At 44.3% G+C, this 18,380-nt stretch overlaps 2 protein-coding genes across 2 annotated transcripts; both read left to right on the top strand.

The window, feature by feature from the left end:
• Positions 1 to 57: 57 nt before the first annotated feature.
• On the top strand, positions 58 to 3,385 carry mrps31 (mitochondrial ribosomal protein S31). The gene is made up of 7 exons (XM_040181922.2): positions 58 to 291; positions 932 to 1,360; positions 1,608 to 1,760; positions 1,878 to 2,021; positions 2,097 to 2,173; positions 2,380 to 2,520; positions 2,605 to 3,385. Exons 1-7 carry the CDS (start codon positions 179 to 181, stop codon positions 2,838 to 2,840), a joined length of 1,293 nt encoding a protein of 430 aa, XP_040037856.2. The 5' UTR covers positions 58 to 178; the 3' UTR covers positions 2,841 to 3,385.
• A 1,707-nt stretch (positions 3,386 to 5,092) lies between these two features.
• Positions 5,093 to 18,377, top strand: LOC120822710 (forkhead box protein O1-A). Its single transcript, XM_040182555.2, has 4 exons — positions 5,093 to 6,565; positions 14,226 to 14,417; positions 14,829 to 16,011; positions 16,096 to 18,377. Exons 1-3 carry the CDS (start codon positions 5,963 to 5,965, stop codon positions 15,993 to 15,995), a joined length of 1,962 nt encoding a protein of 653 aa, XP_040038489.2. The 5' UTR covers positions 5,093 to 5,962; the 3' UTR covers positions 15,996 to 16,011; positions 16,096 to 18,377.
• The last annotated feature ends 3 nt before the right edge of the window (positions 18,378 to 18,380 follow it).

Here is an 18,380-nt window from a genome sequence, read left to right as displayed (position 1 = left end):
ATCTGGAAATATAACTTAATTGAATGGCACTTCCTCTATAGAAAGTAAACTTCGCATCATCTTTGTATGAAGTACGGTATCCGGAACCAATGCCATTCTGGCGTTTTGGAGGGTGGCCTTATGATGTAGCACTGGAGGCAAACGTCCGGATCGTGGAAGGGCATCACAAGAAGTAATCATGTATAGATTTTTATTGCGAACAGTATGCACGGCTCGAACTTCTTCAGCCAGTGTATTCGAGTCGTGTGTGTTGCCATCTAAATGTGACAACTCTGGAGCTCCTCTGTTAAGGTGAGACCTTGCTGTGAGTCAACGGGACATTCCAAGCACAATGCTACGAATTATCGTTTGCCCTCTTCTGGGCTGCTATTGGGTGTAGCTTATTTGTTGCGAGTGTGTATTGGGAAAATAACGTACATTCAGGCTCGCTCAAACATGTGTTCTTTCCATAGAAGCTGGCGATGGCTAACGTTAGCTGTTAGCTTACTGAAACTGCTCTAATGTAGTGGGACACTTTCTTGAGTTGTAGATCAAAAACTAACGTTATATTGATCTAATGACGATGGTTCGAGCAGCTACCTTGTGCCAGAATACATTAACATCTCACTTACACACAGTTACTATTAATGTATAACTAACTGTGGCCTTTCCACCATGTACCGGCTCACACACTATTGCTATTATGCAGATTGATTGCAGTTTATGAGAGCGCCCAACAATGACGTTTAGCATAAAGGCTTTTCACTGTTTTATTATCATCGCATCGTGTTATTTTAAGTGTTTCTGTCCCCTATAACTAGTTACTGTGTTTTTTTTTCAATTTAATTTTGTAATAGTAGTGTTATTATCGTCATCAAGTTTCTAAGATCCATTCCGAGTCGTGCCCCCCCATCACCCCCTTTGTGCTATTAACACTGACTTTCTCTCATAGGGTTGCCAATGGAGGTGGAGTCAAAGCCCTCAGCACAACCTCAGTCAGACTCTGTGAAAAGACAAATGATGGCGCCAATTCTAATCAAGTTGACAAAACAAAACCTTTAAATGTCGATGGCGAGCCAGCAGAAGCTCCAACTGTTGTTACATCAAAAGCTGAGGAGGACAGCGACATTATGAAGGTGGAGGTTAAAATCAAGCCTGTCATGGCAACGCCCAAACAAGTGACGACTGAACCAGCGAAGAGTGGAAAAGAGAGTCTCCTCGACCTTCTCGGGGCCATGAAGGTAGACGTAACTAATAAGAGGAAGCTGAAAAACAAGGTAGTTCAGTCAAGTTATGAGTCCACACCCAAGTCAAAGCCAGCAGCCATGGAGAGCACCATCAGTATGTTTCAGAAGGCCACAGAGGAGGCTTCATTGCAGAGGTGAGAGAGTTTGAAGTTACTCATCGGGTTGCATTGCCTTTGCCAAAGCGCAGCTTTTTATGCTCTATCAAAACATTGGTAAAGAAGCCTTTTTTTCCTCAACGCGATGAGATGACTACGCGGTCACTGCTGCCACGTATTCTATTGCGAGTTTGATCGTTTCACCCTTTAGTTACTTCACAACCTAATCATGGGAGGATATCTGAATCCACGATCTCTCTTCGTCCACTGTGGGGTTTTTTTTTAGAGAGGCACTGGATCCTGAACTGGTTGCAGCTGCGTCTGCGGCTGCCTCCACTCTGCCTGACCGCAGCCAAGCAGAGTCCGAGCTGCTGCGGCAGCTGAGGGAGCACGAGACCATCACTGAGGCTCAGAAGAAAGGGGACATGAACCACCTCGGGTATGTGTCTGAATAATTAAATGAGGCGTTGGTATTGTATCTACTTTTTCATTCTGTATAATGGAAAACATCTTTTAAAAAAATGTTTACAAGTAATAAACGTGACTATTTTCGCAGAGGGATCATCGCTAACATGAAAGTAGGAAAGAATCCCAACCGACAGAAAACCCGGCCATCAAATCAGATCCGATTTGATGACGACGGGCAAGGATACACGCATGACCGAGGAGTCACCGCTGAGCTGGACGGGATTCGGAGGAGGTAAGTACTTTCTTCATTTTTCTACTCGTATGGGTTTTGAGATGGACCCTGTATTTAATGCCTTTCAATTTTTAGGATAAACTTGTTCTCGGGGAGAAGACTTAACATCTTCTCTCCCGCTACTGATGAAGATGGAGCTGAATCAACAGTTGGTAATAAGGAGTTTTTGCAATAAGCCTTCTTTCATTTACGCCGTTATTTGTAAATTTCCTTTTTGGGCTTTTAGAAATTGTTGCACTGGGATTTTAACCTTCCTTGATGCTTAATGTCATGAGTTGTTAAGGAGGTGGAAGCTGTCTTAATGTGACATTACAAAAGCTCAGGACGTTTGCCCATAATGCTGCCGTCATGTTTTCAGCACGGCCAACTCTATGTGACATGGACTTTGCTAATCAGTTGTCACTGTTGACAAACCAATCCCCCCGCAACGGACTTGAGGAAATGATACAGTGGACCAAAGAAGGGAAAATGTGGCAATATCCAATCAACAATGAAGTTGGTGAGTAGCGAATGCTTTATTCAAGCTAAATGTACAGAGTAGAGCAAAATGACACTGACGCTGAGTCTCCTTGCTCTGTTTTAGGCCTTGAGGAGGAAGCCAGTGTGCCGTTCCATGAGCATATCTTCTTAGGGAAGCACCTGGAGGAGGGTTTCCCCCGGCAGGGACCAGTGCGTCACTTCATGGAGCTTGTGGTGGCCGGCCTTTCCGGGAACCCTTTCCTCACAGTCCAACAGAAGAAGGAACACATTTTCTGGTTCCGAGACTACTTCCAACAGAAAGAGGAAGTCCTCAAGGAGGCGGAAGTTTACCTCAAATGAGTTTAGGACAATCCGCATACGTTTTCAACATTTGTTGAGGGTGGACACATTAAACCTAGTCCTGGTTACTCAGTGGGGCTTTGCATTTGTGATCTTTTTCACTCATACGGGTTGGATTTCTTGACTCTTCCTGGAGGCCTGTGAGGGATGACTGGCACCATGTCTGTACTGCTGGCAAACATTGGACACTATGTTCTGCCTCTATTGTTCAGACTACAGAGCAATTGTTGCAATGTTGCTCTAAAGGGGCTTGTACAAAGTACTATTCTAACAACATAAACAACAAAAGTACAGGACTGGCTGGTTTTTTGTTGCTTATTTCATTTGTTCAGACAATATTTGCATAATCCAATGTCAGCGCGGACAGTGACACATTTACAAGAACAAAGAGGATTTTCTGTCCGGATTATTAAATGTGTCCCAGAAATAATTGTTGTATCAATCCAATGTGTTGTGTGGTATGGAGGTGGTATTCAGTGATGTGAAAGCGTTGATTTGTTGAATTATACTTTAATTATGAATAAAAGTTTTATGTTTTGTAACCAGGTAGGTTTCGGTACGGTTAAATTAAATACAACAATTGGACTGTTTTTGCTGGATGGATTGTTGGAGACCTTCACATTGAAAGGAAACATGATGAAAACATTTTTGTATTCTTTGTGTGTTAAAGGTCATCCAAACACCTATAATTGTGATAAAAAGGACCTCGGTCAGGTTTACAGTTGGAGCGTGATAATGCCCTTTCCAAGGGAACTGCTTTTAAAGGAGAAGAAAACATGGTAACAATGTGCCGCTCAGATGCCTTCTGGTCTAAAAGCACTGTGCAAGCTGCTGCCTGAGAAAGTGTGGAAAATGGGCACGGATTTTAAGCACTGGTAAATCATTACTACTGACATCCCAGTGCTGGTCTATGGGGGGGCGCAGAGGACCGGAGGCCTCCAGGGAGCGATGCACTGGCCTCTGCTTCTGATCAGAAGGGCTTTCCAAGTCAGTAATGGCCGAGGTGCCCATCAACCCGCCGGTCCTGTAAAGCAGGGGAGAGCTAACAGATTTTTACATTTAAAATCAGAATCCTGGCCTGGCACTGCAACGATGGATAGGAGTGTGTGCTGAATCGTTGGGTCATGATTTGACATAAACATCAGATGAAATGAACGAACATATTACTCAGGAGAGATGGCAAACAAAACACATTTGGGAACATGTTAAAGCTTTAAAGGTTAAAGCTCTGTATGGGGCTACCCATTCTGTAATACAAAAGTATTTTCCAGGTCAGAAATTGAGTGGCAGACATGCCTTCTTTTTTTCTAACATAATTGGTCCTTTGAGCCGGATCTCAAGAACTCTTTTTCCTCTCACGGTTTGGACCTGAAACTGTGCACAGGGAGTCTAGGACTCCTCGTCTGTTACAGGGTTAGTTTGGTTTTGTGAGGCCAGGATCCGCTAGAGTTGGAGGAGAGTAACGACATCCGTTTTACTAGCGAAACCGGACCAGTGTTTTTCTTCATTACGGGTAAGAAAGCTTTCGCTCTCTAGTCGGTTTGGGAATCCCCTCTTAATATCTTAAGCCTGTTTTAAAGCGTTTACTCACTTTCTTTTTGATTAAGACCTCTTATGATAGAGGAGGAAGTAATATGGGTCTATCTTACCAGTCATCAGAACCCCAAGGCTTCAAATAAAAGTACAGTATCTGCCCAGGAACATATTAGGAAAATAGTGTACTTAATAATAAGCATTTCTTTCTCTCCCTTCTGTGGACGTATGTTTCAGCGGCAGATGATACCGGATGCAGGGCCTCAGGATTCAGTGAGCTGACTCCCCTCCTGCCCCGTGTGCCACCACTGCTGCAGCAACAGCTAGCGTGCATCGCCATGGAAACTGGTGCACTCAGATTAAATGTTTTGGTCTGTGCCTACTTCCGTAATGCCGACTGAGAGCTGGAAGGAGCTTCCCTTTTTCGTTTACGTCAGGACGAGGATTTGTGTCGTCAGTGACGGTGGTTAATGTCAGGAGGTTGGGAACAGGAAGCCCAAACAGGCCTATTCTTTTTTAGGGCTGTTTATGAAGCATGCTTAGTGTGCAGATCAGATTCGAAAGTTACTTATCAGTAGTGAATCACAAAAACAACTACATTTTTTGTCCTTGACAGCCTATAACTAGTAACATGTGAGAAGATAAAGGTGTGTCATCGGTAAAAGTGGTTCTTTAAAATAATAGCTGATTGAAATCATTTTACTAGAACACACTGGTATCGATTTAATTTATTTTGTATAACCCAAAAATCACAAATTTGCCTTACAATCTGCGCGCATCCTGCGAAAACCAGGTCATGTCATTTAGAACGAATACTTACTACAGAAAAAAATTAAAAATAGAAAAATCAGATCTAATCTACCAAAAAATTTGCGACCGCCTGCAGTAACTCTGCTGATCCACCAGGGGCCGCGGACCCTCTGTTGAAGACCTCTGCATGTTCCGCTGCTTGTATGGTGCATTTAGGGGCCCTCAAATTGTCCAGGTACGTAATACAATCATTTTCGATGATTATTTAACAGTGTGTACTGTTTTTCACTCTCTGCTGAACCGACATAAACTTTTTTTCACGTCTGTTAAGTTTGTAATGCACACCACGTGTGTCACAATAACTAGCTGACAACTCTATTATTCTAACGATTCTGAGGATTAAACTATTCAGCAAAGGAATATACATTGCACATTGAATGTGAATTTAATTTGAAACCGGGTGCTCTTAGGATGTTTTTAAGCTAAGAGATCAAATAATAAAATATTTTCGACATTGAATGCAGCGTCGAGTAGCATAACTAAGATGACTGATCCTGTCAGTGGTCTTTGAAAGCCGCATCGGACTCGGAACGGTTGTCGTTATTGACAAAGTGGCAGACTTGAGAGTTGCTACTATTCGATGCAGGATGGTCTGAACTTCAGCGAAGACTTTGATCGATACAATTCGAATTGTATAAACACCTCGTATATGCAAGTCTAGCCTGAACCCGGAATCCAGTGTGTGAACGCAACTTTTTATTTTACCTGTTGATTCAGTCCCCGTTATTATTTTATTTTTTTATGTGAGTGACCTGTGTGACCGTGAGAGCCACGCTGACATGGCTGAGGTACCGCCTCCGCAGCCGGTCGAAATAGACCCCGAATTCGAGCCTCTCTCCCGCCCGCGGTCCTGCACCTGGCCGCTGCCCCGGCCCGAGCTCAACGACCCGGCCGGCTCCGGCACTTTGTCCTCGGCTCCGCCGGCACAGCCGGAGCCGGGAGGGAACCCCGAGTTCACCGGTAACCTCGGCTTGTTAGAGGAGGACTACGAAGAGTCTGCGGAGCAGAAACCTCCTCTGCCATGCAGTGATTTCCAGTGCAAGGATGGAAACGGTCTGCACCCACATCATCATCAGCACCACCACCGCCAGCATCAACACCACCACCACCTCCATCAGCCCCTGCAGCAGCAGCTCCCCGGGCCGCCTCAGCAACAGGTGCCTCCTCCGGGTGTCGCACCGCTGGGCAGCTCCGGCCAGAGGAAGAGCAGCTCGTCCCGTCGTAACGCGTGGGGGAACATGTCGTACGCCGACCTGATCACCAAGGCCATAGACAGCTCGCCCGAGAAGAGACTGACGCTGTCTCAGATTTACGACTGGATGGTGAAGAACGTGCCCTACTTCAAGGATAAAGGAGACAGTAACAGCTCCGCGGGCTGGAAGGTCAGTGTCCTGCACGCTGGCGCGCGTAAAGGGGGGAGTCAGGTTGGAAAGGGGGAAGTTGAGATGGGGTGATGGTTAAGGTGCGAACGTGGACTCCTTTAGCCAACCTAAAACACCAACAAAGAAATCATTGCCATTAGCAGCAGGGCTGACTGCATATGACACTTTGTAATAGTGAGCAGAAATAGTAAAGTTCTACATGAGCTGTTTTTTCCCCTTCCTGTGTCGGTATGGCAAATTCATTTCCCCCTGCAATTCTGTTTGAAAATTACAACATGAGGTCTCTTAAATTAAATCAATCCTTAATGCTGCAGTGTAAAAACAGGCCCTTTATAATCTGCTGAATACAGGAAATATATAGAGGCATGTATCACAATAGGAAAATTACAAATATTAAATTGAATGGTCAAACTGGAATCCCTTTGTTATATTTTACCCACATCCCAAACCGCTGTTTTACACTAAGAGTGTAATATTGAGGGCACATTCAGTGGTGGTGGTCATTTATCCAAAAAGATAGTAGGAAAAAATCCTATTTCTATCATCTCACAAAATGAAAAAATGTTTGATTGACGATTGCTGGCTCTGAGCTGGTTTGGCTGAGGAGAATGTGATAAAAACTTTTTTATATAGAACCAGAAAAAATGCTGACTCAAGGTCGATGCAGCATTTCCACGCCAGTGGATGAAGTGGAACATCCCTGGGAGTTTACAGAGCTCTGCTTTGTGGCCTGGAACCATGTTGGAAATATTTAGCACCAGGGAAAAGCAGTAGCCTGGCGCCTGTGCAAACAGGCTAATCCGGGTGTTAATATTGTCCCGCCGGGTGTGGCAGTTACTCAGCCATGAAGGATAGAAAGTTAGTTTGGTGTGTGTGTGTGGGGGGGGGGGGGGGGGGGCAGACAGAGAAACACACCAAACTAAATGTCCCATTCCTCATTTTAAAGTTCCGTAGAGAAATACCTTTGTGAACCTCAATCAAATATGGCTTCCACTGTCCCACCCCTCCTCCCCTCCCTGTGAAGAGCTTGATCTATTGTGACTTATGGCTCGGCTAAACCTCCCTCTCCCCCTGCAGAGCTCCAACCTTGCGGTACAGTAGGTACTCCGGGTGGGAATCGCTCAGGTTTTTTTTTGGCGGAGTGGAGTAAAGTGTTCCCCCCCAACAATAACAGGAGACGACACAAACAGTTCAATCAGTGCTGGGGAGTGTGTCGGAGGGGAAGGGACTTTGGAGAAGGGAATGCTGGGAACAACGTCAAACATCCTCCATTCCTGAGCTGTGCGCTCATATCTTTGTGTCCCTGTCTTCTAGAGTTTCCTCAGCGGATGCCGCGGCTTGGAGAAAGGGATTGCTGCTCTTTATCCGTATACGCTTCCTTCCCTCCCTCAGGCCTTCTGCTGACGGAGCGAAGGGAAGCTTTTCATAGGGTGTCCTTTTAAGCATCAATATCTGTAAATAATGGACCTTTCTCACTTACATTTTCTTTTATTCACAGTTTTTTTGATAAACAATCAATGACATCCAACCAGAAGTTCCACCAACGGCCCAAAGTGCCAGTGCCTGTTTCGGCTTTCTGTGGTTCATTACTCCACTTTGTTGGCCCCTGATGTTTATTTGATTGGATTTTTTTGGTGTTACCTTTTAAGCATTGTACTCAAAGGGTTTGAGAGACGGGTTGTTACTGTAGCGGCTTTTTGCAGCGTGTGACATTGACAGAAGCAGCAAATGCCTCAACAACAATAGCACCGGCCTGTTTATCTTTGATTTTAAATCAACACATCACCACTTCAACCTCTGCATTCCCAAATGTTGGCATGGCTGAGCCTCGGAACCACCGGCTTACAGTTATTTTTACACTTTCCTGTTAAAAAAACACGATGGTCCCCTCACAATGAACTATGATGCATTTCCTGCACAGTGGATGGAAAACAGTGCCATGTGTTAACATCCCGGGCCGCGCAAAACACGAGGGTCCGGGCTGGAAAAAGAGGAGGAACCAATAGGAGGACAATGTTTGTGCGTCTAATTTAACGTGACGTCATTTTATTCCATTCCACTGTCCCTGCCACATGTTTAAAGAAATATTCAGCCTGTTATTGTTGTGTTTGGGGTCAAACCCTGGCCCAGGTATTGACTTTGGGATCCACATGAGGTTGCCTGATTGTCGTGACGGATGGAGATAAGCCACAAACCTCATGGTGGGTGGAGGGCGTTGTGTTTGAACCTCAGTGATGGTACAGCTCCACCTAGAAAACTGAAGGTGGGTGGAGGGCAGGACGCGGCTGACGCCGCCGCTGCTGCTGCTGCTGCTGCAGCTATGGCTTCCTGTCTGCCTCATGTCACAGAGATTGTTTAGTTTTTTCCTCAACAAATTGTGCGTTCAACATAATGCCTTTACCACAAGAGAGGGCCCCCGCCAACCGTTAGAACTGGTTCCCCAGGGATGTTGTTGGTGGTCCGTGAGTGGCACAAAGATACTTTGCCGTCTGCAGGGACACGTTTTTTCTCAGTGAACGGTAACCTTAAATGATGGAACAGGAAGTGGCGCTCCTGAGTTTAACTGACGCAGAGGTTCTGAGGTGTTCATTCGAAAAACATGTCAACTGCAAGAAATTATTGTACCAACGGCTACTTGAACTTTTCAAAACTTGTAAAGTGTGTGCGAGCCATTGGTTTGTGGTGCTGTGCAGATAGAAGGCAAATTGGGTGTTTTGTATTAATATATCGTTTTTGGTGACGTTGGTTTGTCTTACAATATGATTTAAAGGGCCCTACGCTACAAATCAGTAGCCTTCTGGTTGTGTGGTTGGGCTCCTGATGTTTGCTTATGACCAAAACCAGACATTACGACCGTATTTAGTCAGTATGAGTCAGTACTGACTCATACCGATAACAGGGAGGGAATTTTTGAGTGAATTTTGTGGCAGGAGTGAATGGCAGGATGAATGTAATATACATGCAAATGTATGTTCTTCCTGACTGAAGATGAGCTTATTTAGATAAGCCAAGATGAAATGCATTGGTGGTGTGGCTTGACTCTAGAAATGGAAATGTTGTTTGTTGGTCAGTCGCTCCACCATTTCTCTACTCCTCTATTGGATGGATTGCCTTTGAATGATGGACAGCCATTCGTGGCCCCCTGAGGTCAAGTTGTCATGGCTTTGGTGATCTTCTGCTTTTTCCACTGGGTGGTTCTCATTTGTGGCTGTAAGTGTACTGACTCTGACTGTTGGATCGACTGCCACGAAATTTGTGACGCATTTGTCTTCCCCCTCAGTGTGAATTGCACTTTTCACCTTGTGCTTCTATGGCGTCCAAACGTCAGTTTCTCCTACTCTTTGTTTCGTGACCAAATCCTTATAAGCTCAAGACATCCTCTAAAGTTCCAGCTTTTCTTTGTGTTTAGTTTCTAATTACTGCAGCGAATGTTAATACGCCAATGCACTAGTTTAAGATACTTAACATGGTCACCACACGGCAGCTGACCTCGAGCTCAAAGCATCACCAGGCCTCCGAGTGCAGATGATTTAAAAACCCTCTATCAAGTCAGAGGAAGAAAACGTTAAAAGTGTTAATAGTCGGTTTAGGAGCTATATTTAGGGTGGCAAGCTGGAAAAGAGGTGGCTAACAAAGCGGAGGGGGGGGGACTGAACAGCTTCCAGCTTGGGATCACAAGATTAAAAAGGCAGAACTGTCCTTAACTTAAGAAGCACTGAAAGCCTCAAAGTATCCCCATGAAGAAAGTGAGGCTCGGGGCCGGGGCTTTCAAAGAGGAGCGACCGGGGGGCTTCGGGCGAGCAGTCAGCTGACTGGCGGTCTGTGGGCTGAGGCCTGTGTACAGTCTGCTGTCTACACGTGTTTGAGCCTGGGGAATCCGTGGCATGTTTGAGTCCTGCATTGTCCTCCAGTCCTGCGCGGGGTAATATTTCCCCCCCCCCCTTTATTATGAGATGGCCATGGATCCATTGTGCTAAATATGAAGGACATGATAGCTGAGGAAGGCGAGTAAATACGGTGCGGAGGAAGAGAAACGGGATCAGCGGTAACTGAGATTAGTGTGGAATCGTGTAAAAAGAACAGTTGGCCTTTTCGCCCTGAAAAGTGTGCAAAGAATGTGTTTCACCTTCAAGATTAAACTGAGAAAGATTAGAGATGAAGTTTCCAATCAGCTTAGTGTGTCTGAATAATAAGTCTGACTGTGTTTTTTACTCAGTAGTCCCGTGAGGATGTTTTATTCTCAATCGCCTTGTTTAAAGCCAAAGCTGAGTGTGGGACACTAAGCCCCCCCCGTACCTTTTCATAGTGGCACTTTGAAGCCATTGCAGAAGAAGGTCACTCAGTGTTAATGAAGTATTCCGTGAAGAGGCGACATGGTCTCCACGCTGGTCTCGTTCTGTAACAGAAAACACTTCCCGGGTCAGAGGAGTAAAGGGGGAGGGGTGCACAGGAAGACACTGTCAGGAAGTGGCTTGTCCTTTTACTGAAATCTCTTTGCGCTCGTATTCTCCTATTTACACAACCTGACTGCTTACAGGAGGCAGTTATTCAGCATAACAGCAGTGATTAATAGTCGTCTGATGATTTTCTTATTTTTATTTAGCAGATATTTGGAGATATGGCTGCTGCTAAATAAGATACATCATGTGCCTGCTTTGCATTTTAAATTTACAGGAACAAGAAATATGGCTGTAGTAGTATTTTTAAGCAGAATGCTATTGTTGCGATACCAGTTCATTGAGTCAATTCCAGCCAAAGAGATTATCACACTTCCTTATTTCGCTGTTAATGTGACGTTTTTTGGGGGAAATTGATTCACGTGTTCCCTCATTCACTTCAACTTTTATTTAAAACCCTTTTTGGCAGAACTAACCACTAAAACAATGCACTGAGGGCAGTTGCACTCTGATTAGAAGCAAAAAATAATGATGTTGCATCAAAGTCACATAGTGTCAATTCAATCAGTTTGCGTCAGCGGTACCTGCATCACGCCGCGACATACATGTGAACGTAAAGTGATTCTCTTCTCGGGCCTCATCGTTGACACAAAACGCCGTTACTGACTCGAGTGGCAGCTGGTCTCCAGCAGCGGGTCTCCTGGGAGATCCTCTCTTCTCCCGTCTGTGGTTGTGTCTGCCGCTGTGCTGTATGTAAAACGTTAGGACCACTCTCACTGCGCTGCACCTGCCCCCCCCCCCCCCCCCCCCCAACCGCCCCGCAAGCGGCCTGGACTTGTTTACTTATCCTGCGACCGTTACTGCCTCACGCTTCACCGCGCAAGGAACAGCAGCTGTGTCAATTTTGATTGTTTTTGAAGTCCAGGAGGAAGAGGAGGAGCGGCTTCACGCTGCCTTGATGCCGTTGATCACAGGTGATTTGAAGTGTTGGGCGATGGCGGGTGGGTTTCCGTTACAATACGGGCTGCAGTGTGTTGGAGCTCTGTAGCAGCAGGTGGACTCGGACTCTGTCTGCAGAGACACAACTGCTTATAACTGTTTTCTCAACTCAAGATCATAGATTATAGCATTATAATGACAGATTTTATATTGGAGTATAATGCATCTTAGCTTGTGCAAAATCTTGTGTTGGATGTCTGCTCATATTACTCGACACATTTACAGTCATTTAGAGGCTTACATAATCCGTGCGTGGAAACTCCCCTGGATGCCAAGAAAAGGTCAACAGAGAGCATGTCGATTTCTTAATGCCCCAAAATTCACACAAGCAACATCCGGTTACATGTCCGTGTATTTCACGGCTTCTAAGTCAGTTATTGATGACGGATTTGACCATATTTTTTATGAAGAACTTTAGCAAGAATGAAACTTATACACCACCTCGCTTTCAGAAGCATAATGCGTGAATGGGGGCACCTCCTGAATTACTGAGGCAGGGGTGTCTTTTGTTCTCTTTTGGGCGACGGTGAGGTCTTTCTCCGACGAGGATTACGTCTGGCTGAGTTGAGAATTCCCCCTTCCCCGCGCCCAGCCATGCATTCCACCATCTATTGTGGGCGCTAATCAGAGGCTGCCGACGTAAGCATATGACTATTGATGTCAACTGTGCGTGAGCGGGACGCGTCGTTTTGGTTGGTTGGAGTATAAGGTCAGATCGCAGACAGCGTCTGTAGAGCACACGGCTCGGATCTCAGGTCCTCCGCTAATGACTCATTTCCTGTCTTCCTGTTACAGATTGAAATCATGTAAAAAGAGAAAGAAGGGTCATAGAAAAGGTCATAAATTAGAGGAACACAAGTCAGATTGGGCATCGCGTTTTGAGGCCACGCATTGATCTCACGTCTGCATGTACAGGATGCAGGAAGCCTTATTTTCAAAAGTCAAGGGAGGAGTCTGGTTCACAGAGCGTCACCTCTGAGGCTTCTCCTCCTCTCGCTGTTCCTGCTCCATCCGACCTGTTATCATGACTCTGTCAACGCAGGCTGAAGAGCTCGAGTTCAGTCCACAGTGAACTCATTGACCTGCAGGCATAAACATCTCACTCCGTCACCCTCCCCATCCTCACTTTGAACCCTGTAACCTCCCCCATCGTTCTTTTTCAGTAGAAAATGTCAAATTCATGCACAGCCAGCTGCGCTCTGAGGATTGGGCTCCACGCACGAGTTGATAGTATAGTTGGAAGTTGAACTTGTTGTGGGTCACTGCCTTTGCATGGGGGCAGTCAACCAAAACAATAGTCACAATATTCTTAAGCTTCTTCTGTTCTGTTTATACAATTATTCATTATTCAATTAGTCATGCAGCTTCAAGATGTTTATATATATATATATATATATATATATATATGAATTTACAGTGCATTCTTCTTAATTGTAATCATTAAAATGCTATGTCAAATCTAATATTTAATTGAATGTATTTGATTGAAGTCCAAACATTTATGTCCAGAGAATCCAGTATATACAGTACATCTGTGTCGCATTTGACCGCCTCCCTATCGTTGTTTTCTTTTTGAGAGAACTGCAGCAAGAGGCGCCTCCGCATCCTTTTTAGACCGTAGCATTTATTAAAACATGGAAAGGAGGAGGCTTTCGCTGAATACGTGTTGGCACAAGGACAAATGTTACCTCATAAAGTTCACGGCTCCTTTAAGTAATTAAAGGACAAAAGCTAAACGACAAAGTTAAGTACTTTAATGTAATACAAAACGGCATCTTGACCAATGGGAACACATCATTTAATTTAGTGTAAAATAAATAACTCCCCACGTCCCATCCGTCCCTCGCACCCTCATGCCAAAGTCAGTAATGTCTGTTGCTGGAGAGCGTGACGAGGGATTGGAAAAGGCTCAGTAGACATAATGTAGCTGACGGAGGATATGGACATACACGCACTTCCTGTTCATCTGCTGGCTTTGACATCACACTCAGCTATTCCTGCATTATGGAAGATGACAGAAATTTCCTCTGCGGCAATACCCCTTCTTAATTCATTCTCGTGGATCTCTCCCAGTGGCTTATTTTTCCTCCAGAGGATAAGTATTTAGTATTTAATTGTATTATTTAATATGTATAGATGGACTTGCATAATTCATGGAGAAAAATATTAACCTTTGAAAAGAGAGCCTTTGCAAACCAACATGAAAAAAAAAAGTCATCTTCAGAAAAGATAACTGACAAATGACCCACTTGTTTCCCATCCAGAACTCCATCAGACACAACCTCTCCCTGCACAGCCGCTTTGTGCGCATCCAAAACGAGGGAACGGGGAAAAGCTCCTGGTGGATGCTGAACCCGGAGGGGGGAAAGAGCGGGAAGTCGCCTCGACGCAGAGCTGCTTCCATGGACAACAACAGTAAGTTCGCCAAGAGCAGAGGAAGGGCCACAAAGAAAAAGGTAAAGCCTCCTTTTTTATTCATTATAGCAACATTACACTTGCCTACTCATAAAGTCAATCTGCATATAGCTTCCCCGTATTTCTTTATCACGATTCTCCTTGAATCTGTGTTAAAAGAAGAGTTTGTCACATTAGAAAATACACTACATCCCGGAAAGAGTTCCAGCAGCCACGTTGTCACCTTGGCCGCTGGCCAGCCAGGATATCCTAGTGTTATAAGCCAATCCAACCAATCCGTGGTTGTAAATTCAGATATTCGAGTGGCGTCGATGTTCTCATCTGGCAAGCGCGCAAATAAGCACTTTCCCCAAAATGTTTGTACTATTCTTATCACTTTGGTTTCATTTCATTACACACTGGTAATTCTTACTGCCGCCTTTGTTAAAACGTTAATGTTTTTCTGTCCTTAGATGTCTCTACAGGAAGCAGCTGAGGGAGGAGCGGGCAGCCCCAGTTCCCAGTACTCCAACTGGCTGGGAAGCCCAAACTCCCACAGCACCGAGGACTTTGAAGCCTGGAGCTCCTTTAGAACGCGCACCAGCTCTGACGCCAGCACCCTGAGCGGCTGCCATTCACCTTTTCCGCCCGAGCAGGATGACCTAGGGGAGCCGGACGGCCACATGATTTATCCCGGAGCAGCCGGGAGCAAGATAACCACCACGCTGCCCAGCCTGTCCGAGGTGGCCGGGTCCATGGGTCAACACGGCTCAGAGAGTGTCATGGAGAGTCTGCTGGATAACCTGAGCGTGCTGTCTCCTAAAACGCAGCTGGGCTCTGACACCTCACATCCGTCAAATGCTGCCATGCTTCAGAGTAGCCCCTACAGCTCCACCGGCTTGACCCCGCACCCTCAGAAGGACTACCGTAAGTGCATGTACAACCAGCTGAGGATTAACCCCCAGTCCCCTGCTCCCATGCAGACGTTTCCAGAGACTAAGTCGGGCTTTAGGGCTTACGAGAACCAGTATATTTGTCCCGCTGGCCTCCTCAAGGAGCTGCTGACCTCAGATGGGGTGGCCAGTAGGGGTACACAGGTCTCTCCGCTGGGGAGGGGAGGTTGTCTAATGCCCAATTACGGCCGCCCGAGCCACATGGGGGGCCATAATGGAGCAAAAATGATGAGTCCTCCCCAAAGTCACTTAGTTCCTCATGTAAATCCACAAGATGTACACAGCAAGGGTCCTTCAACCTCACACGATTTGAATGGCCGCAACATGATCCCGCTATCTTGCCTGACTAGTCTATCGGGTGCCCCTCCTCGAATGGCGAGCCTGAGGACATGCGTGCAGTTGCCCCGTGGACACCCACTTCACAATAACGTTGTTTCGGCAAGCTACGGCAGCAACAACGGTTACAGGGAACTCAACTTGATTTACCCGAACGGTCATCACCAGGAGCGGCTGCCCAGTGACCTGGACAACGTGTCCATTGAGAGGTTTGAATGTGACATGGAGACCGTGCTCCATGACACCCTCATGGATGGCGGCGCACTGGACTTTAACTTTGAGCCCACAGCTGGGCCTCATGGTTTTCCTCAGAGGGTGAAGACCACCCCACATAGCTGGGTGTCAGGCTAGGACAAGTAGTGGATCAGTAAGTACATGTATTAAAACGGTACATTTCCCTTTTTATGGATTTTGTTTCTCATCCCTAAACATTTTCCATTGTCCCTCACAGGTTTTCCGCAGCGTCCGGCCGCCGCTCTCCTTCATTCAGAGCCTTTGAAATGTAAATCAGCCACAGCCTTCACTGTCTCCAGAGCATTTAGCAGAAACTCATGTTCTTGAGTTGCACATCTATGTATTACAATGCATAATATTAATTGATATATAATATAGTAAGTGGATCTAAGAGTAAACAAACTCTTAGATCCAGATAACTGAATGGAACACAAGCTCTGCAGAAAGAATAGAATGAGAAACAAGGCAAAGTAGCTTTGTTTACAATTACCTGTCCAAAACTGGAAGCATGTATATATTGTTATTTTTGCTGATTTGTGTACATACATTACATTATATTACATAAGACAGAACAAAGAATCGGAGCGCTAAACAAAATTAATTTCTCAAAATGTATAATTTCTGACATGAGACCAACACTGCACAATCTCCTTTGTGCAATGAACATAGCAGGATACATTGAGTTTATATGAATAGCTTGTATATAGGCTGATCGTGGATTCTTTAAGGGTTAAAGGAAAAGCCCATATTGGCAAATTAATTTAATCATTCGGTTGGAATATTAGATAAACCAGCTTATCATCTGCATATTCATGCATATCATCTTTATTATCTCCGAGTGTGTGCCTGTGTCTGTCTGTCCAAGGATGATCCAGGATACTACCTGGCCCATCAGTCTAAACCTTTTGGTTATTGACTGTTTTATACAGTGTTTATTGACTGCTGACCCTCACTCTTACCCAGTCGATAGGGGGCACAAGTCATCAACAACTGCTTCAGTGGCTCCAACATTTAAAATTTGCCATTCATATGTATGAAGACATGTATTTATGTTTTACTTCATATTTGTATTCATGCCCTGTACTTTCTATCTTGTACAAAAATGTGTGCCTCTGCTGTGTATAATGCACACACCGTGTTCCATGATATGCTCCATTATTTTGTGACTTCAAATGAATGTTGAAGAAGTAAAATAAAGATTCATTAGAGATATCGCTCTCTAAAAACAGTTCACTGAAACTCCATATCAATCGCAATTATTTGAGATGAATACAATGTAATTGTTACGTTAATAGTGTTTACATGGAATATTCACGAGAAAACGTGGCTGTCGAGAAGTCTCCTCAACATCGTAATTCGTAATTTACGTCTTACCCTTGAAATGATGAACAACTGACAGAGAAGCATGGTGATCAAGTTGAAATCCTACTTGTTTTTTTGCTACATTCAGAAAAAGGGATATTTTGTAGAACTTTTGAGATGTTCCCCTCACAAAAGATGTATGATACAGCGGCAGTAATAGATTCTAGAGTCTAAACTGAATGGAGATAGATGATGGCCTTCAAAGATTAGCTGACACAGCACACAGTTTAATGCTGTTTAACTTCCAGCAGCTACAGCTATTATGCACCAAGGAGTTTGTACTCTACCACACACATCACAACTCCCTGTGCCTACACAGTCTCCCAGACTTATAATGCTGTACACATCATTTGCCTTTGTAGTCGATTTTTTTAAATGAGGGATTCAAATTGCTTTTCAGTATTGTATTAGTAAGTATTATGATTGCGTTAGCAATGGTTGTTTACATATCTAAGTCCAAACCATATCAATAAATATATGAACACTCATACCTCAAAATATTTTACCTCTGAAGTGTTGAAATGATTCTTCTCAGTAAGTATTTTATTGAATTTCTCTTTTTTTGAAAATATTTTTGTTTTATTTGAATGGATTTGACTTTGACGCATTTGGACCTGTTCAGGGTAATGCAACGTATGTGTTTGGATTTGTTTAATGTATTGGAGGGTTATAGCCATTTGTTTCTAGTAAAAAAAAATTAAATTATTATTTCAAAGCATTTTCTTGAAATAATGAATTTTTAAAACAGGAAATAATCTGTTCAGTTAAAACTCAAGGAAAGGAATTCAACAAAGCAAATATAATTATATCTTGGAATAATGCTACCACTTCTACAATTATAAAAGTGTATCAAAAGTAAATGTCTGATGGTTGCCTTTTTTAATGGGTCAAATTGCTACCTTGAACAAATGAGATTTCTGATTCAAAAAGAGTGTAATGTATTTCATATGTAATCGTGGACATTAGACAAATGATGAAACCCACTTATGTCCACACAAGGGAAAACGGAATGCATTCAAATTATATCTTTTATATTCACATACAGGTATTTTTTAAATAATGCATTGTTGTTTGTAACCCAGTCAGTGCATAACTTACTTAACAAAATGCACATGCAAGTAAAGTAACAAAACAAAACGG

This window comes from Gasterosteus aculeatus, chromosome 7, assembly GCF_964276395.1.
Source record: "Gasterosteus aculeatus chromosome 7, fGasAcu3.hap1.1, whole genome shotgun sequence".
NCBI lineage: Eukaryota > Metazoa > Chordata > Actinopteri > Perciformes > Gasterosteidae > Gasterosteus > Gasterosteus aculeatus.
This window is presented reverse-complemented; position numbering and strand designations above follow the sequence as displayed.